We start from the raw sequence: 24,416 nt of genomic DNA, 5'->3' as shown, positions 1-24,416 counted from the left end.
AATCCATCAACAATTGGACTTTAATGTTTCAGTGTTGCTATCTAGAAATGGAAAATGCCTATAGATCTTCCAAACCAGGAATCAAATGCAGCCCGTTTAGTTATCAATGAGTAAACCAATTCTTCTTCCACAATATTCTTTAACACATTTGTAATTGGCCAATTAAACTATCAAAGAAACTGTTCTTCAATATGAGGAGGACAAAGAGAAGAGGAGGAAGGAGCCGGAGTGTTAGCACCCGTGTGTTGCTTTGGGCTGTTATGGGCCAGTGGAACAGAGAGAAAATAAAGGGAGAGTGGAAAATAACCCAGTGGCAGTGACGTCCCTTCTGCAGACAAGTCTGTGGACCAAAGGAGAGCCTTGGTCTTTTCATACTGGAAGCAAATCCTTTCTGTTCCCCTTCTTCCCCCACCCCACCCTTCCCTGCCCCAGTCCTGTAGGAAGATGAGCCTGACAAACTGTCCTTCCAGTTTGGGGCAGTTCTACCCACACAGACTTGGCTGGCCTGGATGCCCTGGGAGACTCACGGATGTGTTTTCCCGTCCAGTCTCCATCTGTGAGCCATGTAATTATTACTAGTGCTCTCTTTCAAAAGTGCTGTGTTCAAATGATAAATGATACAGTCAGCTTGTGCACAATGCAGGGAGATGCAGAGTGTTAATTCATATGTCCGTTCTTGTGGATTGACAGTTGCTGCCTAGAGTGCTGTGTTGAGAAGGATTCTGGATTCATGGAGTGGTTCAGCAAGTCAAGCTGTAGCAGTAGCTTAGCAGCATCTGCAGGGGGCCAAGTAAGGCAGGAGGCAGAGCTTCTTGGTGTGGTTGTTGAAGGTCAGAAGACCTAGACTTCAGGCCCCACTCTGCTGCTGCTTTCTTCATTTCCTTATGTGTAAGGCTCCTTCAATTCCATGATTCTAATCTAGACTTGTCTTGAGTGGGAACTTGCGATGGATGCCATCTGAGCTCCCTGCCATCTCTAATATCATATGAGCCTACTAAAATTTTATGGATAGGTTCTCTCTTCTCCAGCTTGGATCTACACCGTGGGATAGCTGGTAACTAGTATTTTCATCATGCGCTTTACAGTTTACAGAGTGCTTTCATGTATGTAATCCCAGTCACATGACTCAGGCTTTCTTTTCATGATCTATATTTTATAGATGACTAAATTAAAGCTACGAAAGGTCAGGTGACCAGAGTTTGGGCTCAGCCTGCCTGAGTTCAGACACTTGCCACAGCACTTGTAACCTGTATGGTTTGGACAGTTAACTTCATCTTTCACTGTCCCAATGCCTTTATCTGTAGGGTAGGGATAACAGAGTTGTACCATAGTGGTGTCGTGGGAGCTAAATGAGATAATCCCTGTAAGGAGCTTGGAACAGTGATTGGGAGATGGGATGCATGTAATGGTGTGAGGTGTTACAGGTGGTAGAGCTAGAGGTAGTGTTGGTAGTGCAGTAGCTGCCGTAGCCAATGAATCAATGGCGTCATTAGGACTCTTCTGAGACTGTGTCACCAGGGTCCAGATGTGATCCCACAGTTCACTGCACCCTGTCTACTTCAGGATTTAGAGCCACAAGTCCGAAGCAGTAGGCCTAATAATGAGAAACATAAGGACCCTGCTTATGGTGGTATTTTACCCATCTTGCACAGAGAGAATTGTAGCTGGGAGCTGAAACTTCTCCCTTCTCCACCTTACATGTCTAAGGTGACTTCAGAGGCAGGGTAGCTGGTCATTCAGGTCACGGTTCTACTTGGGCACTCATGCCGGGTGCTCTGCCTCCCCCCTTCTCTCGGGCCGGTTGCCTGGTATCAGTGTCCTTGGTAACACATGCTCATTATGTGGTTCTGTATTGGTCAGAGATTTCCATCAGTCCTTCACAGCAAGGTCTGGTGTTTCATTAGTGGTGGCACCATACCACAAACTGGTGCCCATGGTGCTGTGTTTTTCTATTTTCAATGGTCCCCATCGATTTTAAGCCATTTGCAAGAAGTACCTCAATTAGCCAAGCTTCAAGGTACTTCAGTGAATGATCAAGGTTCACAACTGCCCACCTGTGTCTCAGGTGGAGAAAGGAAAATCTAAGGTGGCCCCAGAGGGCAATGGAAGGAAGGAATAGGTGAGAAAAGGAAAAAAAAAAAAGATGAAACCAAAAGAGATTCTAGAAGAGAATGGCCAAGGACTGAGCTGTCTGTACCCAATATGAGAAAGATTTCTTCTTCCTTGGATGTTTGGTGTCTTGGCAAAATAGATCAACTGGATGGGTCACAGAGGCAGGGCAATGGAGAGCCAGGGTGGGAGTGAGTTCTCAGGTTGTGCTAGGAGTGGAACCCCAGAGCATGTCTAGCACAGAAACCCATTTCCCCAAGAGATCCCCGAATGCCAGGGTCCTTCTACTGCCTCTATTTCCTGGTTGCATTGTCAGGGTTCAGTGTGCCCTGCTGAGCAAGGGGAGGAGAAGTTGAGGGAAGCCCATCTCCCAGGAGACCAAGCAGGTGTAGAGGTTGGTAGGGGTCAAGAAGGAGCAGAGTCCTCACACCAAGAAAAGGCCAGGTGTTTCAACACTGCCACAGGACTGTGGCCCTCTGTGGGCCAACAGCAGCTCCTCTGCATGCTACAGGAGGATGCCTGGCTGCTGGGTTCAGTTGGGCCCCAGTCTGCTCTGTGAGAGAGAAGGAGAGGCCAGAAAAGGTAGAACAGTGTATGCATAGCAACCTGGAGCTGAAGCAGCTGCTGGCCCTGAACCTCCCCTGAGAGGGACAGATCTGCGACCACGGCCAAGTAGAGTAGGACCCTCAAGCACCAAAAGCAAATAATTGGTTAAGTAACTGAGAATTCACCTATCCTGCTACCAAACAATGTAAGGTTATTGAAAATGATCCTGTAGCTACAAAGTGGACAACGCATAAGATGTTTAAAGGCTGTTGTTAGACAAAAGTAAAGGAGGTCCTAAAATCACTTGGTTGGGGGGAGCGTTCAGTGTAGCAGCTAAGACGCCACTTGTGTTGCCTGCATCCTGTATCAGGGTGCCTGAGTTCCAGTCCGGACTCCACTTCTGATCTAGCTTCCTGCTAATGCACACTCTACGAGGTGGCAGATGATGACTCAAGTACTTGAATCCCTGCCATTCATGTGGGAAACCTGGTTTGAATTCTTGGCCCAGCCCCAGCTGTTACAGGCATTTGGGAAGTGAATCAAAGTGAAAGATTCTTTTTTGTCTGTCTCTGTGCCTTTCAAACCAACATAAATAAGTAAGGAAATTAATTAATTAAATAATATGATATCACAATTTTGGAAAAGCACACATGCACACACATACACAGGACAAAAATGAGCTTTCTTGCACTTAACTTGTTTACAACAGGTGTGTGCAGGATTACCCTTATTTCCTCTGTGTGTGTGTGTGTGTGTGTGTGTGGTTTCAGCATTTTCTTACATTTCTAACATGAAGTTTGTTACCTTTGCTATTAGAAATAAGATGGCCAAAATTATAAGGAAAAGATGGGCCCCACTGAGGGAACCTCAAGGGGGCTCAGAGCTGTGACCTCAGGCAGGATCTTCAGGGAGAGAGCAGGGACAGCAAAATGCATGTCAATGACTCCTTCCTGGCCATTTGAGGAGAGCATGGGAGCAAGGAACCCTGGCCTTTACCTTCTGCACTTCAGTCCTTAGAGCTCTGGCTTTAAAATGCACTTCCCTCCTTTCCACCCAGGGCTTAATGTGTTCCTCATTTGCAATGCTAAGCTTTTTATCTGTTTTCCCCCTCAAAGCTTTGTACTTCCCTGAAAGACCTCAGTGAAGGCTGAAAGGCACAGGAAGCCTGGATTATCCAATGCCAGTGACCGGGAGAAAGGAAAGGTCACAGGAATGAGAAGGGAAAGTTCTAGAAAGCCCCAGGAGACTTGGGAAGTCAAGTCATAATTTGGCAAGTGTAATTGTCTGCCTGGTTTTGATGGGCCTCTTTGATTTTTCCATGGTATTCATGCAAGGAAACAGGTGACCCATCCCCATGACCTTGAATGCATTGATGGTGGGACTGAGGAATGAGCTTATCCCTGTGGATACAGAGCTAAGATAGTCCTCAGAGCTGGGTAGAAAATATATCAGTGAGAACTGACCTAGCATGTTATTTTCAGATATCTCTTGAGTATCTAAGATCCATCAACCAATGAGCAATAACTAGACCAACTTGTACAAAATAGTGGGTTAAAAGCTGTGGGGTCTGAATATAAGACCAGCCTTTGCCCAAGAAAGACTGGCAATCTAATGGGGAAAGCAAGATGGAATAAACCATGTAAGGTTAATGTCATAAGGAATGGTTTACAGCAGTAGGCAAAAAATGCCGCAAGGTGATCAGTGTGTGATTAATGGGTTAGCATAGAGGGTGAGAGCTGAGTCTTTTAGAATGAGTAAAATCTATGGAGAAGGTAAGCAGATAAGTCAGGCAGGAGTGGAGAGCCTATAATTTAGGTAAATTCTTAGAGATAAGAAAGCCCAAGTATTCCTGAAAGACAGTAGGAGGGTGTAGAAAGCCCATGAAGATTGGGATTGGAGAAGGAATGTATGGTTAGCTTGTGCTGCATGGCTACCCCATACTTAGTGGTTTTACACAGCAACTGTTTATTTAGGTCACATTTCTACAGGTTGGTTGCTTGGATTGGACTCATATGGGTGGTTCTTCCAGACCTAGCAGTTTTCGGCTGATCTTGGTAGGGTTGCCCAGGCGTCTGCAGTCAAACTGATGGCCTTGGCTGGGGTGGCAGCTATGACTGGGTTCTGCCTTTGTGTGTTCTCACTCTGTAGCGTGCTGTCTTGGGTGTGTTCAGGTGGTGGGATAGCTCCAGTGTGACAGGACCTCAAGAGGCCCAGGTTTAGATGTTGCAATCTCCCTTCTGCAGAGTTCTGTTGATCAAAGCAGATGACAAAGTCAGCTCGGGTTCAAGAGGTGAGGAAATAGACCATCCTAGGGGGACAGTTGCAAACTGCCATGGCCACTTTTGCCATTTTCCATAGATGGACTGGTTGGCTTGGGTGACAGACCAAAGAACAATCTAGTTGGAAGGACACAGGAAGTATGCACAAGCCAGAGATAGGAGGGGCTGTGTTTCCCACATGCCATTCTGCTGAGCCACACTAGTCTGCAAGGGGAGGTTGGTCAGCCTTGCAGCTGGGTGAGAGAAACAAGAAGGGTGCATGTGAGTGCTGGTGACCAGGAGGGTATCTGGGGCTGCCGACTGCTTTTTGTTCTGCAACTATTTCTTCTTTTTAAGAAACTAAAAGGAAAATCAATCTTCATTGTTTTTACTATTTCTACTTGGCAGAATAAAAGCTGGCGACCCTCTGTCCATCCTTAACTTTCCTTTGGTATTTTACTGATGAGTGAAGTCTTCACAAGGACCTGGGAAGCACTGGAAAGATAATTATTGCCAGAAAGCGGAGCTAGCTCACTTCTGACCTGCACAATCGAGGAAGGCTAAAAATCTATGCTATATCAGCTTTTCCTGATCCGAGCAGACCCTCAGCCCCATCACTTCAGAGCTTTCAAGCCAAGAAACCATTCCAAAGGAAATGCTGTCTTATACTGCTTGCAAATAGAAAACTGGTGTTATTTTTTTTGAGAGAGTACTTTCATAAGACTGACTTATTCTTGGCTTAACACTGCTTGCCTACAGAGTGCAGCCTGAATTCGTTTCAGGGATAGGTGAAGCCTGCCTGACTGGGTCTCCACTGTGTTCCCAGCCTCCAGATCATGCCTGCCTTCGAGCCCCCACCCCAGCCATGTCTAAAGCTTTGTGCTTGAACAGGCTGTCTCCCTCTGACCTGGGCCATCCTGTGCCCCCTGGTGTTCTATTCTACCACTCCCCAGCTCTCTGCTGAAAGCCTTCCTCTGCCTGCTGTGGTAAGCCATGGCATTAATGTCTGTGTCCCTCCATGTGTGGTTCTACTTCGGAGGGTTGTTAATCCTACCCACCTGCACTGCCACCTTCGTGGGGACTTGTCTCCCTACTCTTCGTGTGCACCACAATGTGTGGCACCTTGAATTCACCCCGTTGTGTCTAAGTGACACAGTTAGCTGGTGAGCTAAGCATGGGGTGTGAAGGTTAGTGGGACCAGGGGGTAGAATCAAGGGGCGTTTTGTGGTGCCAGTCACATTTGTCATGCTGCCCACTTCTCTGTGCTCTGAGACTGTGGTCCCATCGAACTCACAGCCTGAGGGGGAGTCTGCCAAGTGGCTGCACATTTCACTAACACCAGAGACATTTGCTGCTGTACTGTTTTGTGCCATTTTTTTCAGCTTCAGGTGTTGTCTCAGTCCATTGGGGCTGCTACAACAAAATACCATGAACTAGGTGGCTTATCAACAGCAGAAGTTAATTTCTTATGGTTCTAGAAGCTGGGAAATCCAAGATCAAGTCGTTGGCACATTCGGTACCAAAGAACGACCTGCTTCAAAGATGATTGTCTTTTTGTTATAATCTAACATGACAGACAGAAGGACTGAGCTACCTCTCTGGGGTCTCTTTCACAAGGAAACCAATTCTGTCATGAAGGCTCTGTCCTATGACCTAAGCAACTTCCAAAAGCCCTACCTCCTAATACCATCATCTTGGGCCCATCACAGGCAGTGATCCTGATGTTTAATGGATCTGCTGGGTTATACTTCATCCCCTGAGTTAGCAGGCATCTGGTCTTCTTTCTTTTTTTAAGATTTTTAAAATTTATTTGAAAGGCAGAGTGAAAGAGAGAGAGAGAAAATGAGAGAGAGAGAGACTTAACAGAGAAAGATAATTCCATCCATTGGTTCATTTCCCAAATGGCCACAACAGCCAGGGCTGAACCAGGCTGAAACCAGGAGCCAGGAACTCTATCTGAGTCTCCCACATGGGTGGCAGGGGTCTGAGTACTTGGGCCATGTTCCACTGCCTTCCCAGGCACATTAACAGGAAGGTGGATCAGAAGTGGAGCAGCCAGGGCTGAAACTCACCATTGTGCCACAATGCTGGCCTCAGGTGTTCTTATTTATAACTGGAATCCAGAGTCACTAAATGTCTTACCTGAGAATCTGCAATTAGTTAAGGGTAAAACCATCCAGATACCTGGACTCAAGGTCCAATAGAGTCTTTTTTTTTTCTTTTTTCTTTATCTTTTCTTTTTTGTTTTTTTAATTTTTTTTTTATTTAACAGGTAGAGTTATAGACAATGAGAAAGAGAGACAGAGAGAAAGGTCTTCCTTCTGTTGGTTCATTCCCCAAATGGCTGCTATGGCTGGTGCTGCACCAATCTGAAGTCAAGAGCCAAGTGCTTCTTCCTGGTCTCCCATGTGGGTGCAGGGGCCCAACCACCTTGGCCGTCCTCCACTGCCTTCCCGGGCCACAGCAGAGAGCTGGACTGGAAGAGGAGCAGCCGGGACTAGAACCCGGTGCCCATATGGGATGCCAGCACCGCAGGCAGAGGATTAACCAAGTGAGCCATGGTGCCGGCCCCCAATAGAGTCTTTTAATGAGTCCCTGAGATTTTGTGCTGAAAACCATTGCTTTGGATTTGCTTCTCCCAACTGGAATGCTCCCACAGTGCTCTCCAGAAGCTTGGGAGCTTGCTAGGAGTCCAGATTCCCAGGTCCTCCCTAGAAGATTCAGATTCTGCAGATTCAGGTACCCTGGAGGCTATATTGTCAAGGATCCCCAACACTTTTAGGGAGTTGTCAAAGAACAAAAGTTTGGCGTCCACCATTAGAATCCAACCTCCTCCTTTAGTGCATGGGAAAAATCAGGCTCATATAGGCTTTGTACCCTACTCAAGGTCACCCAGCTTGATAAGGATGAGACTAAAATTAGAAACCAAGAGTACTGGCTTCCAGGATGATCCTTTTCCTGTCACAGCTTGCTCATCCCCCATGCTGTGTTTCCAGAGGGAGAAAAGTCAACAAGAGAGAGTGTGGAAGCCAGTGATCCACAGCCATGTTGCTATGTGCTGAGAAGTTGCAAACACAAGCTTGGACACCAGCTTGGGGCCAGGCAGACCTTGGCCTTGGTCCTGTAAAATGAGCATAAGGCTCATACTCACCTTTCTGGACTGCTGCATGGTTATCTGTGTGAAGCATTGAGCTCAGGACCTGGTCTGCAGCAAGGATTAGGAGCCAAGAGTTGAGCCCATTTGAGAGGCGATCACCAAGTTCATCTTCATTTGGGAAACAACTCAAGGCCCAGTGCACCCCTGTGAGGTTGCAAAAGCAAGGACCATGAGTCCCTTTCATCACAGCTCTCCTTTGTAGGGCATGTCCCTGGCTTTGGTTGTTCTCTGTTTTATGTCATTGTAATGGAACCGATCAGACAGGGAAAGAGGCCCAATCTTACAAGGGAAGGGAGACACCCGCAAAAAGCCAAAATCATGACTGTTTACAGCTTTCAGGAAACACCTTTTAAATTAGATCTGCCTTTGGTAGAGGAGTCAGCCGGTTTCCGAGAAGAACTCATGCCGGAGGAGTGAGTCCCGTCTGGAGGAGAGTCGAGGTCGCCCTTGTGAGCTCATGCTGGGTGGAGAGGCAGGGCTGTGGTTGGGAGTGAACCTCACTGATTTACCAGGGTAGGAAGCACTGGAGGGCTCCTTCAGAGCAGGGGCTGTGTCTTTACATCACCTGTGCCCTGTGCTTACCCCAGTGCCAGGTGGACCTTGAATGCTTCCAGCTGGCTCAGAAAGTGACTCAAAGGTCCTGAGTCCAGCTTCTCCTGCCTAAAGAAGTATGCTCTTTCCTCTCCACCCATGCTGTTAAGCTCTTGATGCTGGGAACAAACAGTGCAAGTGAGGCCTTAGCATGAGGACATGGGTCCCACTCTTCATGTCCCCATGATCTTGCTTGACCTTGGGGAGGTCTCTTTGTTTCTGTGTGTTTCAGTCTTGGCTAAGAAATCAGGACTTCTCACTTCTTGTTTCATGTGTTTTAGATTGTTTTCCTTTTTTGTTGATTTTTATAGCAATGTTAATTCATATTTGCACAGCGCTTTGACAATTACTAAATATCTTAATAAAGATTATTTAAGTTTCTTCTTTAAAATTCAGCATATCCTTCAGGTAGGTCTCACCATCCCCGTTTTACCTGGGAGAAGACTGATGCTAAGAAAGCTAAAGTGATGTGCCCAGGAAGCATGGTGACAGCAGACCAGGACCTGTCTCTGTGTCCTGTGGTTTTGGCTGGGCTGATACACAGGCAAAACGTAGATGTTGGCCTCTGGAAGGGCCTACTCTAACAGGGGAAGTGGGCTTTGCCCACAGTTAACTGTAGCAAAAGCGGAATATTGCTGCAAAAAGGATCCTCCCAACCCCAGTCCTATCAGGAACAGAAGTGTTGTGGAAGTTCCAACATTAGAGCCATTGCATTTTCTGAAAGGTGAGGGAAAGACGTAGATGCAAGATTCTATTTCTGAAAACAGGGAGTATGTGAACCACCATTGTTACCTCATCATCTATTTTATGCAGCTCTGTAGCTTTGGGCAAGTGCCTCCCCCCTTCTGTGCCTTACTGTCCTTATCCTGAAAATTGAGGCATTGGGCTAGATGAGCCCCCAGGTGTCTGTCAGTCCTGACAGGTGCCCATGTCCATGAACCACAGAGACTGTTGGTATCTGCAGCCTTCTGGGTAAGGAGCTAGAACATCAAGAGGGCAAAGCAAGCAGACCCAGTACTGGAGGAGGGAAAGTGTCCCTTTAGAGACATAGCCTGGGTACACTGAGGCAGGGCGAGTTCTCATCCCAGCCACCTGCACCATAGGCGCCTGGCTGCCTGATTAAGCCTCTTGTTTCATGGTGTTTAGTGTGCATGTTCAAGTCGCAGTGCTGTGTGGGAAGTGTTTCCAGCTGCTGCTAAGTGGGCATTTCATTTCCCTGCCTTCCCCTTTTAAGAATCCTGAACTGATGGTGCTACTTGTCAGAGTACGCAAAGCCCAAACAGACATCTAGCTTGGTGGACCCAGTGATGCACAGGGCTCAGGTTGATCCTGAACAAGTCAACCCCCCCCCCTTTAGGGGCCATAAAACCTGGAGTAGTCTTAGTCCTGTTGTAGCCAGGTGGCTAGGAAGGTTAGTGAGTTGGGAAAGATGGCAGAGAAGCTCTGGTCTTCCCTAATCCATTCTGCCTTGACAAGTAGCCTTTCTCTGGTTCAAGTCCTCCTCCACCCATCTACCCATCCATCTCTCCACTCATCCATCCATCCATCGACTCATCTACCATCCATCCATCCATCATCATCTATCCATCCATCCATCCATCCCTTCACCCATTCACCCATGCATTTATCCAATCATCCATCTACCTACCCATCCACTCATCCATCCATCCACCCATCCATCCACCTACCCACCATCTATCCATACACCTACCCATTCACAACCTGCCCACCCATTCATCCCCCTATCCACCTGCCCACTCACACATTCACACATCCATCCATCCATCCACCCACTCAACTGTTCATTAACTCATTCATTAATTCATGCAGTCATTCATTTTGCCTCCCTGTCACTCATGAATATGAAGATACCTCATGGCACAAAGAGCTGTGATCACCCGTGCTTGGAAGAAACATGGTCTAGTTCTCTACGACTTCAGCTTGAGTTCCTGAAGTCATGGTTAGTTGACTCCCTGGTCTCCACATAGCCATACTGCACAGCCTCTGGAGGCAGCCACTTCTTTGCTGGAGAGCTGCAGCCCTAGAGGGCTCTTCCATCCAAACAAAACCAGCCTCCTCTGATTACCACCTATTGTCCTGCATCCTTCTTCCTGCCTTCTGGAGCCGTGGATTAAGTCTGATCCCTTCAAGGGACAATCCTCAAGCCCAATGTTTCCCCAAGTGTGGGATGGGTACCTCTGATGATGTGTTAGACAGCTTTGGGAAATAGACAAACATTTGTCATAGGCATTTTCACTGTTACTTTTTTTACTGTGGCAAGCAGTAATAGAGCTTCTCATATACAGTTTCCTTTTTAAATGTTTAAGGAAAGTGAGTTGATTTGAAGAAAAGGTGTTAAGAAAAAAATATTAAGTAAACAATGCTGCAGATGCATGGATCTGACAAAAATTGTAATGGCTTTGAGAAATGCTGCATTGCGCCATCCCTCACCAGTGTCCCCTTGTGGACTGGTTTCCTCTCTCCATTGCTTCTCAAACCCACAGCTTCGATGTGACCCACCCACCATCTTCTGTCCCCTGTATACATTTCCACTTCAATATTGCAGCTTCTCTTCCTCATATCACGTGTCTATTATGTCTATGGTAGACCTCTCAGATACCCTGGACTTCTACAACTGCTAGGAGCAGGGAAGGGAAACATTTCCTCAGGAAACACTTAGGAAATGTTCCCCTTACTCCTGAAGGAACTTCTTTTTTTAAAGACTTATTTATTTCTTTGAAAGGCAGAGTTACAGAGAGGCAGAGGCAAATGCAGAGAGAGAAAGAGAAAGGGAGAGAGAAAGCCAGAGAGAGAGAGAGAGAGAGAGAGGTCCTCCATCCGGTGGTTCACTCCCCAAGTGGTTGCAATGGCCAGAGCTGAGTTGATCTGAAGCCAGGAACCAGGAGCTTCTTCTGGGTCTCCCATGCAGGTACAGGGGCCCAAGCACTTCGGCCATCTTCTACTGCTTTCCTAGGCTATAGCAGAGAGCTGGATCAGAAGTGGAGCAGCCAGGGCTTGAACCAGCACCCATACGGGATGTCGGCACTGTGGGCAGCAGCTTTACTCCCTATGCCACAGCACTGGCCCTCTGAAGAAATTTCTGTAGGAAGCTCTTACCTCCATTTTATAACTATAGAAATGGAGGCATATGCAGGCTAAACCCTTAGCACATTGTCCAAGGTGCAGTGGTGTGGGAGCAGAGGTTGTCTAGCCAAAGATTGCATTTGACAAAGAAACTGCAGCGTAGCAGGCTTACGTGACACGGCTGAGCCACCTCCTGCCCACTGGCCAGCCCTGCTGTTGCTGTGTTCAATCTGTTGCTGTGTGCAATCCTTCCACTCTTCCAGCTGCCCTGAACAAAGTCTTGCTGTCCTGCTTGATAGTCTCCTTTGGGCCCTCCGTGAGCCCTCATGTTCTCCGAATCTGTCCTCATCTGTTCTCTCCCTCTGCTCTTTCTCTCTCGTTGTGTCATTCCTGAACCTTCATCACATCACTGCTGGACTCTGCATCACTCCTGGACTCTCTCATTCCTGTGCCACTCTACCCCATTTCAGTCTAGCCTATTGGAAGGTAGCTTTTTATATCTATTCTCCTATAACAAAGTTTGGGATGTGTGACTTGGGTCAGAAGCCATCATCAGTCCAAGTCGCGATGGCCTTTGAATCCCAGGTACAGCATCCTCAGTGTGAAACACAAGCTCTTCCTGTACTTGGGACCTGCTTTAATTTAAACCATAGTGCAAACCTTCTGGCAAAAATCGTCTGCCCCTTGCTTCTAGGTAACTTGCATTTCCCACGTGGATGCCCCTTTCCCTTACCTAGGCTCAGCCAGCAGTCTCCTCCCTCTCTCCATACCTGTCAGCTCACCCAGCTCACCTGACCACTAGTCCCTGGCAAGGCACCTGTGCTACTCGTTTGACAAGGGGCACGTGTGTAGTTCTTTCCACGATGCACATCCTGCCTGCACTTTGCTTGGACTTTGAACCCCTGGAGCGCAGAGGCAGTGTCTCATGCCATCTGTAATCGCAGTCCTTGACCTTAGTAACTCAGATGTCCCCTCCACTCGCCACGTCGGCAGTGACTCCATGTCCTGGTAGATGCTTCTTGTTTCAATTCACACAGTGGGGTCGGGGAAAGGGTTGCCAAGGACCAGGGCCACCATCCACTGGCACAGCAAGGACTGGGCAAAGGATAGCCTGAGACATGCAAGCACATTATAAGCCATGAAGAGCCATGGAGACTGGGCCAAGAAAGCAGCCTCATGGCTCCCGGTATCCCCCCAACTCTTCCCACGTCTGTGCTTCCTCAGTCCCTGGCGCTTATAGGCACTTGGGGAGTAGAGGAAAATCATGGTGTAGCTCTCACCTTCACAGCACTCACATCCTGAAGGCAAGAGAGAGGTGGAGTATACTTCCTGCTCTCAGAGAACTCACCAGACAAGCAGTTGTGTATCCATGACCTGTAATGTGCCATCTTTCAGTGTCTCAAATGACCAGACAGACTAGTTTTAAGACGACAGCCCACAGCAAAAGGAGACTGGGAGGCCTGGGGAAGTCAAAGCCACACTCCAATAGGAGGAGGAATCTAGGTATCCCTGAAGGAAGGAAGAACATTCTAGATGAGGCCGGAATGGAAATAGGGAGGTGGACAGCTAGCATCTTAGCTGGAGTGATGTGTGTTGAGAGGAGACAAGGTGCATATGTGGGGAGACAACAATGCAAGCAGAGGAGTTGGGGCCCAAAGAGCCAGGGATAGGGAATGCCTGTATGTATGAGGAGGGAAGCACTGTGGTCAAAATGAGCTTCCAGACAGTTCCTTGCTCAGAATGTCATCTTTCAAAAAATTATAATCAATTGAAAGAGAAACAAAGAGAGGAGGTGAGAGAGAAAGCCCTCCCATCTGCTGGTTCACTCCCCAAAGGCCTACGAAGGCTGGGGTTGGGCTGGGCTGAAGCCAAGAGCTGGGAACTCATCTAAATCTCCCATGTGGGTGGCAGGGCTCCAATTACTTGAGCCATCACTGCTGCCTTCTCCCAGGGTCCGCATTAGCGGGAAGCTGGAGTCAGGAGACAGCAGTGGGATGCAGGTGTCATGACTGGTGTCTTAATGGCTAGGCCAAATGCCTGCTTTGCCTTTAGACTTTGAAGATAAGAAAAACCTACACCAGGGAGGGAACTACCTTGCCTCCCTGTCTGATTTCTTTGGCCCCACAGCCCTGTGCTATAACAGGAACTAAGCTCAGAATTACATGGGGTACCCTCTGATGGAGATTTAGGCTGATCTCTGTAGCTCTAGTCTGAGAACATAATCTGAAATAAGCACCTCACACGCAGGCTGCAGAGCATTTGTCTTCCCGTGTTTACGAGCTCTTGCTTTTTCTGGCTGAGCAAGACTGAGCTTAGTTTTAATGAGCCTAAATGGCTGATACAGGGCGGAAGCAGCGAGCAGCATGGGATAAAGAGGCAGAAGAAGTGGTGATGAGTAGACAGCAAACAGAACACATCCGTAACTGAGCTTTCGGAAGCAGGTGCTAGGAAACTCAGCCCCTCAGATAGGAAATTTTACCGTACATGGAGGAAGCCCCAAGTTAAGTGACACAAAAGTCGATTAACTCCTTGGTCCAAGGACTTTGCCTAGACCCCAGTTCTTTCCCCTTTGCTCTTTGCCACCCTCAGCTCATTGCTCTTGACCTCATCCAGTAGTCCTTGTGGTCTCAACGTGATTGCCACAGCTTCAGACTTCAAACAAGACAGAGATGGGTGATTGTGGTTCTTTCCTGCCTGTGTGCCTCTCTCTTTTAGCCAGCGAGAAAATTCCCTTTCAAGGCACATGGGCAGGGTTGGGACCAAGCCTCTTCCGGACGGTGGAGAGGAAGAGCATGACTTCAGCCAGGTTGATGAGTAGAGCCAGCAGTGCTCCTCACCAGGTGCCTGTAAAGTATGGCCAGCAGTGGGCAGAGACCACAAAAGCCCACATGGTAGCCAGCTCATGGTTCCCTGCTGCTCCACTCCAGATGCAATCCACGGGAACACACAGTGCCCTGAGCCCCACAGACACCGAGTGTCAAATGAGTGCTTGACATCACTGGATTCTGCCCAGGAGTCAGGCATTCGGTGTAGCCCCAGCAAGGCTCCTATGCCTCTTCTTTTCTGACAGAGGTGCCAGGGTCCTCAGGTGATGAGAAGGAAACTGATGGAATCCAGCTTTCTCTATTTCCACAAAAAAAAAAAAAATGGGAAAACATTAAACTTTGAGTCCTAGCTCCATCACTCATGAGCTGCATAACTTAGTGTAAGATTACCTAAGTGCTTTGATTAGTTTGTTTATGTTTATGTGGGCGATGTCACTTAGTAACCATCATGCAAAGTTACTATTAGATAAGAACTAAAACATGCAGGCTTAGACTTGTTAACGGTAATGGTGGTGGTGATGGTGGTAGTGATGGTACTGGTGATGGCAATGATGATTATCGTGGTGGTGATGGTGGTGATTTTAGTAGTGGTGGTGATGGTAGTAGTGATGGTGATGATACGGTGATAGTCATGGTGGTAGTGATTGGGATGGGGATTCGGATGGGAATAGTGAGGAAGAGGAAGAGTTGTAAGGAAGACGAATTAAAGAAGGAGAAAAGTACCAATTTTGCCTAACTCATAGGGCCATTATGAGACTCAAAAAGAAAAATGGTTAAGGGGGGCAGGCATGTGTCATCATTTAAGCTGCTGGTTAAGATACCCGTGGCCCAAATCGGAGTGCCTGGTTCAGTTCTTGGCTCTGGCTCCTGACTGTAGCTTCTTGCTAATGCAGTCCCTGGGAGGCAGCAGCAAAGCTCAAATAACTGTGTTCTTGCCACCGACATAGGAGACCTGAGTTGCATTCCTGGCTTCCAGCCACTGCAGGCACTTGGGAAGTGAACCAGCAAATTCGGGTTCTCATTTTTGTCTGTTTTCTTTCTCTCTCTCTCTCTCTCTCTCTCTCTCTCTCTCTCTCTCTTTTTCTCTCTCTGCTGTCAAATAAATAAATTTAAGAACAAACTTTTTAAGTGGCTGAGAAAGTGCCTTGTGAACGTAAAATACTATCCGGTGAGTTATCACTGTGGTGGTGACACAGGTTGGTAGATCTCCTGTAGCCACAGATGCCTCTGCTCCTGAGGAACCCCGACCTGCCACCTCCTTCCTCATGCCCCATAGCTGGCATCGGTCACCGTGAGAGGCAAAGGACCAGCCAGTTCCCAGAGACACGGGAATTCTGAGGCTGTAACGGACCTATTCTCATAGATCTAGTGCTAAGGAGGGAGGCAGAGCAAGGATGCCTGGAACACATGGAAACCAGCAAACAGCATAGAGAGAGGTTTTTGTTTTTGTTTTGTTTGTAAGTGGCTTGGGTAATGGAAAGCAGCTGCAGGGTCCTGAGTCTCTGGTTTTTGTTAAAGGGAAGGGGATTAAAAGAGGACAGTGACTTGTGCCACCACCCAGAGCCAGGACAGATGATGTGGATCTGAGGGAGAGGAGGTGGAGCTGGGATCTCTGGGGAGGAGAGGATGTGTCTACTCCAGAAGGTGTGCCAAACACCTTGAGCACCAATTTCTGTGTGTGCAGTGTGAGGCTGTAGCAAGGACAGCAGCTGCCACTGGAGTGACCCCTCTGTGTGATTCCTGCTAGTCAAAAGTATCCCTGGTTAGGAACAAGTAGTCCTGCTTTGTACCTGGAGAAGCCAGGATTTGGAAGGATTGTATAGCCTTTGTCATGGGTACAAAGTTGGGTGCTAGGTGTGTGTATGTGACTCCAGAACCCTTTTCTTCTCTCACTTTGCCATTCACTAACAGATACCTCTTAACCAAAGGGGACAAGGGCAGGTGCTGTTCCTGGAAGGGAGCAGAGTGTAGAATGCACACGCAGGTGATATGTGCCGTGTCGGTCACACAAAGAAAGGGTGCTGCCTCTGCAAGTGGAACTAATTCCACCCTTTCATGTCTCCTGAAAGGGGAGACAGGTAGAGGTTGAGAAGTCTAGACAAGGTGATGGCAACTCTCATGGAGGGGGAGAAGGAGTCTTCCAGGTGGAACCATGACATGCATGGGAAGGGCATGAGATGCATTGTGTGACACAGCTTGTCTGGTTTGAGCATGGTGAACCTTAGGCATGGCCAGAGCTCAAGGGGCAGCCGGGGGCCAGCTAGGAGTCATCTGTGATAGGACTTGGAACTGTGCCATGGAGGCCAGGTTCTATTTTAAGGCCAGAGGGATGCCACGGAGGCTTTTGAGCAGCAAAATCACCCAATGTCAATGAATCCATTAGGAAGCTGCTTCAATATCCAAACAGGCGGTGACGGCAGCCGGCTGGGGACAGGTCGCCAGATGAGGCAGAAAGATGGGGTCCTGCTCCCCTGGACCAGCTGTTGAGCTAACGTCTCCAAAGTGCACAGTTAGTAGAGATTTCAGGCTACTGCCACACCTTTCTCAACATGGGAAATTAGACTAGCTCACAGGTCACTAAGCAAATGCCCCGTTGTCCCCAGGAGTCATTCAGCTCTGATTGGTCATAGCTGTCACCCTCTCCCCACTCCATTACCTCTAAAGGAAAAATAAGATGCCTGAGCCACAGTGAGCTCCTTGGAGAGGAAGAGGCTGTGCCAGGCTCCGACAGCCAGTGCTGTCCAGTGCCAGGACAGATAGCCTTGTGGGAAATGGCAGCCCTGGCGTGGAGGTGAGTGGAGAAGGGGCTGCTGCCCGGCACAGGAGACTGACTCACGTGATATTTGTGCTTCCCTGCTGTGCCAAGACGTGATGCAGGCAGCAGTGTGGCACAGGTTGATTGTTCCTTCTGTCTCCTTCAGATGCAAGACACCAAGTAGAGAAATCAAAAGGGATGCTCCTGTGCTATGGGAGATTATGGTTAGAGGCTCACAGACTAGAAGGCATGGGCATGCTCAGAAACCCTGTGTGGGGCAGGAATTGCCTGTGAGAGGTCAGCACTGGTCATGTGTCTGGGCCAGGGCAGCGGGCAGTGAAGGGCAGACACCTGTGGCCGTCCTTGGAACTGTGGTGTGAGTGCCTGTGCTGTGCTGCTGTGTTGGGGCCCTGTCGTGAGGCTGGCCTCTAGGGGAGAAGCCATGAATGCAGGCAGGTGGTCTGGGAGTCACTGAAGTTTACCACCAGGGCAGCACAGAGAAGCAGGCTCTCACTTCTGCACCATGAAGTATCCTAGTTACTCTTCCAGCTTGTCACACCCTACAAGCCCAGCAGTATCCGGAAAGACACTGGGGCAAGTGGCATGGAGCAGAGTAGCCCCTCAGGAAATGTTTGCAATATATTGAATGATTACCTAGGAGGAAGATTGCAGGGTGAGGAGCTCAGGGGTTACAGCTCTTTGTCTCTTGGCTCAAGCCTAGGCAGGAGGCTATATTTGGAGGTCAGATTGAATGGCACTTAAGTTATGAAACAATTTGGAGTACCTACTGCATACTACCTGAAGTGTTGCTATTGTATTGTCTTTGTGCCTTGTACTGGGATGAAATCGTATAACCGAGTTTCTCATTGATTCTCTTTGGTGTGGAATTCTTGTCAGTTTTGATAAGTGCACATAAATTTAAGTGGGTACATAGGTGCACATGAGCTCTTTCTCATGTTACGGATTCTCCTATCCTGGGTCTGTTTCATATCTGACCTAGGCCTTACCGTGTTCCAAACAGAATATTGGGCACCTCACGTTCTACCGTGTATGTGTGTGTGCTGCACACATGTGCATTTGTGAATTCACAGGATGGTCTGTCTCGACTGACCTGATCCTAAGAGATCTATGTCGGCATGGTTTCTGCTCACAATGGGTGTGTGTTTCCTTCAATGCTTAATACTCTTATTAGCAAAGGACAATTTCTTTTATAAAATCTTCTGTTGATGTGGCCCTCAAAACAGTTTGTGTGAAGGAGAGGAACTCTGCTGCATTCCGGGTCCTGGAATCCAGCTGTGCCTTAGGCGGAGCCACCTACAGACCAGGAATCAGAATCCTCACCTGCCAGACAGTTTTGCAGGGACGTAGGAAAGCACCAAGACTTCTAGAATTGATGTCCAGAGTTACAAGGAGCACACACAAAGCCATGATCCCTTGTTTCACATAAAGTCTTATGTAGCACCCAGTGTATAAAGTAGGTAGCAGTCTTCCAGACTGGTCAGTAGGAGGGAGCTATGAGGGAACTGCAAACAGTTCATGGGAAAATGGAAACAAAAGACATTCATTTTGGTGCAAAAGTTTTTTGATGTCTTTGTATAATGTTTTTCAAACTAAGTATTTTCCATGAAGACCCCCTCATAGGCATGGATTTAAAATAATTTTTGCACCAAAAATAAACTTATCTTTTAATTCCATTTTTCATGAACTTACTAAAGTACTCTTCTACTTCTTTTCCTGTGTATTCTCTGTCCACACCCCTATCATATGGACTCCTGGATTGTACTTCCTGTCTTAGGACCCTTGGACAATCAGCCTGTGGCTTAAAATGGCACTGTTGGATTAGAGCCCCACGGAGGCAGCCTCCTGCTTCATTCACCTGCTCCCTGCATCCTGTGGAAGCCTGGGGCTCTCTGCAGCACCCTGCTTCCCTAAGTCTGTTTATAAATGGGGACACGCAGCCAGTTGGTACCAGAATCAAGATCACTACCATCAAGGGATTATTGATTCTCTGCCCTCTAGGAGCTTATAATAGAGTGGAAAAGTAGGAGAGGTGTATAAGAGGAGATAAGTAGACAGTCAGGTGGCCTGGGCTGTTTAGTGCCCAGCTCCTTGAGTGCTCAGAAGGCATCATGACTCTTGGAAGCAGGGTTCTCTCCACTGAACTCTTCTCAATATTTCAGACATGAGTGTGACCAGGGGCCCCCACTGCCAGCAGTAGGCCTAAAGAAATGAGCAGGGAGAGAGGGAAGCAAGGAAGAAGAAAATGGAAATGGAAAAGCAGCAATAAGGGGAAAAATCATAGTAGGTCAGAAGAGAAAGCGGTAGGGATGAAGGAGAGAGGCGCCATGGGGAGGCACAGTTGTCTCAGCTGCCCTGAGGCAGGCAGGTCGGATCCTCCACCCCTACTGGAGGATCAGGGTCCTCTGGGAGCCCTGGGGTGTTCCTCCCAGCCCCCATTTGCAGCTTTGCCAGCTTGGCAGTTTCCAAGATATGGTTCTGTGTTTTCTCCTGTGTCTTGCAGCTTTTCAACCTCCTCTGTCCTTTGCAACCTTAATCTAGAATAGTAGGCGTCAGAATCTCTGTCCATCCCAGGTTGGCTTCAAAGTTTCCCAGTTCCCAGGATCACAGAAAGGCTGATTGACATCTGAGTATTTGGTGCGTGTAGCCACCCAGGACCCAGGAGAGGAGAGCACATGGGTCTCTGCACTCGGAGTTCAGGTGCGAGGTGGACCCGAGGCCCGTGGGGCATGGATGAGCATATCGTTTTCAAACTTTTTCCCTCGCCGCTCCTCTCTGACTCACTCTTAGATGTTTCCATGGAAATACGATAAACCTTTTGAAGGGATTGAGCAAGTCATTTCATTTGTTTACGTTTTCTAGGTAATTCTGCAAGGGCCTGCACGCCTTCATGTCAGAGTGAACTACACTGCTGTTTGCAGCACTTGGTCGGCACACGCCTGTGCTGTACAGTGAGTTGTCAATGAGAGGCAGCTGCCTCCCTCCCAGATTCTGGTCCAGGCCCTTTTTTCTGGCTCCTGGACCCTTTCAGCTCCATGTCAGGTCCTTAAATAACTTAGCATAAGGAGACTGAGACTGAACCTAGATATATCTTTGTGGGCAAATGGGGTCCATCCCCTTACCTTCTTCACCTGCACAACTCTAGCCCCTCAAGATTTAACGCAGAGATCCTTACTGTGCTTGCCTCCAGAACGCCATGTACCCACTATGTTGGAATCAGCTGTCCCTTTGCCCCTTTCATACCAGGAGATCCTTGAGGTCAGTTTCTGAGCCGTTTCTCTCAAATCTCCGGTACCCATCCCATAACATAAATGTGTTTATGACTTGCCTGTGAAAGTTGGAGTGAATGATTTGTGAGGATGATCCTTCTGGTCTGCTATGTGTTACTTTCCATGGTGTGGGACAAATGTTACATGATGTGGTTAAGGAATAGTCTTTATTGGGAGAATTCACAAAGGCCAGAAGTCAACAAGAGAAGCCGCAGACCCACCATCCTCCTGTCTCATCAAGGATGTGAGTGCAAGGCCCCCTCCTCTGTGGCACTCTCTTTCTATAGCCAAGTAAGAAAGGAAAAGCAGCCTTGTTAATGAGGGAATCAACAGACCACCTGGACTGGGAATGCCAGCTGTTTGAAGGAGATGTCTGAGAATGCCAGCTTCCCAGGACACAAGGCCCTTTGAGCCTTTGGAATATTGCTGTTCTTCCTGCTGGAGAGAGGAGGGATTCTGAGCTTGGATGCTGCCTCTCCCAGAGGGCTTGTTGTCTAGACAACTCAGAGAGGGCTCCTGGGTCACTTGCTGGTGATTTGGCTGGTTGTACCATACCCTCATGAATGAGTGAGTGGGTGGGTGGATGGATGGACAGAAGAATGGATGGATGGATGCATGGATGAATGATGGATGGATGGGTGGGAAGTGGATGGATAGTTGTGTGGGCAGGTGGGTGAGTGAAGGAAAGCATGAGAGCCATCAGCACATATATGAATATCCATGTATGTCAGTGCCCAACTTGTGTTTGTTTCATTTTCCTTTTCTTCCCTTCTCATCCCAACTCCAACTTGACAAGTGTCCTCCACAAGGTTTCTGGGGGTAGCAAAGGGAGTGCCCCTGTCGTCTGGTGCTAAACGAGAAAGCTGTGAACCATCGAGGTGGGGGGCGCGGGGGTGGTGAGGAGACCGAGGCTGAGCAGCTTTCCAGTCTGGCCCCTTCCCTCCTCCTACCGTCCACAAATGTCCTCAGCTTGCCTTGCTCCCTTTTGTAACATATTCTCCCTTTCAACAGTATCCTGATGTACCCTCACACCCAATGTCACTTGATTTTAAAGGATCATAGGTTCCCACACACTGTGATTTGTTCCTGGGTCACGACCTCAAAGCAGCTAGTGTCCCTAGACCCACTTTATGGTGCTAGGATGGGTGGTGACAATTCTGCTTCTGAGACCCCAGTTGCATCTGGCCCCACCACCCCCTTCTCATTGGTGCTACCTGATCGGCGCCTTCATCAGCTCCCGGGCCAGAGGTTCTTTAACTTCAGGGTGTCTCAGAAACACCTGGCAATTGCCTGCAATGCACATTTCCAGGCACCGTAGCTGGGAGCTCTACTTCAGTAGATCTTGCTTAGGGCCAGCATTCTGCAGTTTTTGACTTTGCATCACCAAACTGCTCACCCCAAACTGGGCACCATGGGGCCAGCAGTTGCCGAATGTCCAGGGATTGGAGAAGAGTGAAAGGCAGCCTAAGGCCCCCGGATAGCTGAGCTCTCCCCACAGAGCCACCCAGCAGGCCCCCAATGCCTTGCAGTGAGTTCTCCTTTTCCAGAATGTGGGTGGACCTGGAAGTCTTCAGGGAGCTCTTCTGTCTAGGCAGAGGAGGGGGATAAAGGTTTGGGGTTCTGAGCCGAGGGCTGTGGATGGGCCTGCCAGGCTTTGGGAGGCCTGGGACACAATGCTACAAGTGTTTTGTGGCTCCCTAGGGAGAGCCAGGCTGAGGCTCCTGCTGAGACGGGCAGTGGAGCATGAAGGCATCCAGGCAGCCTCTGTCTGGTGGGGCCATTAGGCTCTGTGCTGGGGGTGGGAGTGTGCAAGAAAGCAATTAGTGGCGAGGGAAGCGCGTGAATCAGTGCCCAGAATCGGCTCGCTCTAATTGAGCCAGCGAGTTTGTCCTGTTGACTGCTGTCTCCCAGGGACGGGAGGCGCATCCTTAATGCAAAGCCGTTCTTCAAGGCAGCAGGAAGGGAAGAGACTGCCTCCCACCCCTTTAGAAAAGACAGAGCCTTTTCCATCCCTACCCCCAGCCCAGAGCCGGCCTCCATTCTCCAAATGCTGATTTTCTCTGTGGACCTAGTCTCTGGCTTTGAACAAGAGTTTTATCCTCCCAAAGATAGGGACTGCCAATTTCTGGTGTCTGTAAGCAGGTTAACTCTGTTTGGGCTGCTGTAGAGAAATCAACATCTCAATTTCTTGCTCTGCCGTTTCGGAGAGCTCGGCCAGTGCCTTCCCCAGCACCAAGGCCCTTACCTTCAACCACTGTTGATGCAGAATTGCAGCGCGGTGGCCTGAGGTTCCCCTTCATGCCTTCTCCACTTCCCTCTCCCCCATTCAAATACTGCTTCCCTTTAGAGCAAGACGGTATGAGCGCTCCCTCTGACAAGGTGCAGTGAGATGCTCACTGATCAAATAAGATGTTTTGGAAAAAATGTGCAATTTCCCCACCACCGTAATATTTACATCTTAACAGGTAATCTTTGAATGCAAAAATAACCTTTCATCCCCAGTAGATTGGCCGAACAGGTTGTGGAGTTGCTAATGTGTCTTGGGGGTCTCACCCAGGGTCCGCCTAGGTACGACCTCTTCCACTTATGGCCACATGCTGTTATGTACTGAGAAATGCAGCTCAGGTGATTTTGTCATTGTACAACTGTCACAGGGTGCACATACACAAGCTAAGATGGCGATGACATCGCTAAGCAAGCTGGTCTTGTGGGCCCATCAATGTATATGTTGTCCGTCCTCGACTGAAGTTTTGTTATGCAACGTGTGGCTGCGTTTGTGAGATCTGCTCATTCAGAACTTTCCAAATCCCCAGCCTAATGATTTCCTTTTCTCCTTTTGTTTCCTAGGAACGAGTGGAATATCTCTTTCTCATAATTTTTACTGTGGAAGCATTTTTAAAAGTAATAGCCTATGGACTCCTGTTTCACCCCAACGCTTACCTCCGCAATGGCTGGAATTTACTAGACTTTATAATTGTGGTTGTAGGGTGAGTATAACTGTCTGTTTTCCATCATCTTGTTCATTCTGTATTTATAGCTCTTTTTGATTTGGTCATAACTGTACTACTGGCCTTCAGGCAAGATGAAAGGATCAGTTAAAAATCACTTTGAATTCAGACTTTCTCCAAAGGGAAAGTGAGATTACCTAAGAGGCCCCTTGCCTCCTGCTCCCACGTGCATGGAGGTGGCGGGAGTGGGAGAGGGTGAGCATGTGCGCTCAGCTGCATCTAATTGCTCTTAATGGAATCCTGGGTCCCTGCACGGCTGAGGAGAGTCCCCTGCTTAAGGACTTTGTTCCATCTCCGGCCACATCTGGGCCGACAATGCCTCTTTCCAGTTTTCCGGCTGTGACACTGAGCGGTTCAGTTCAGCTTGCCTCTAAGGTGGGGGCCCTCACCGAGCTGCCAGGCTGTGCCTGTGGTCCACAGGATACTCATGCATGATGCCCGGTCCCCTCTATCACCCCTCGGTGGGCCCTGTTCTGGGACCCCCGGAAACCAGGCTGCTCAGGACATGTGGATGAGAAGAGAACAAGGAACCATGAAAGGCCAAGGCAGTGGTGGTCAACTTGAGCCAAACACACCTTCCCCCTGACAGCCTGTCCCACTTGAGTAAGAGGCTTTTAACAAACAGCAAAAGGGAAGTGAGACTTTCCTTCCCAGGAAACTAGGAGCTTCAAACTGATTCTCCATGAAGCTTTGTACCTAACAGGCCTGTGCGGGCAGTGTGGGACACGGTTCACCGAAAGGCAGCTGCTAAACTGCCAGCAGCTCATCTGCTTTGTAAGGGGAGGGGGCCTTTGCA

The 24,416-nt window shown here is 48.6% G+C and overlaps 1 protein-coding gene across 17 annotated transcripts in view; it reads left to right on the top strand.

The window, feature by feature from the left end:
- Positions 1-24,416, top strand: part of CACNA1C (calcium voltage-gated channel subunit alpha1 C) — a 631,672-nt gene that overhangs the window by 381,844 nt on the left and 225,412 nt on the right. For all 17 annotated transcript variants that reach the window (XM_062194587.1, XM_062194598.1, XM_062194596.1 and 14 more), the window contains exon 4: positions 23,460-23,599. In XM_062194587.1, coding sequence (XP_062050571.1) covers positions 23,460-23,599 — 140 coding nt within the window. The remainder of the gene's footprint in view (positions 1-23,459; positions 23,600-24,416) is intronic.

The sequence above is a fragment of the Lepus europaeus genome, chromosome 6, assembly GCF_033115175.1.
Source record: "Lepus europaeus isolate LE1 chromosome 6, mLepTim1.pri, whole genome shotgun sequence".
NCBI lineage: Eukaryota > Metazoa > Chordata > Mammalia > Lagomorpha > Leporidae > Lepus > Lepus europaeus.
Note: the sequence above shows the minus strand (reverse complement) of the source record. Positions and strands in the feature narration are given on the sequence as shown.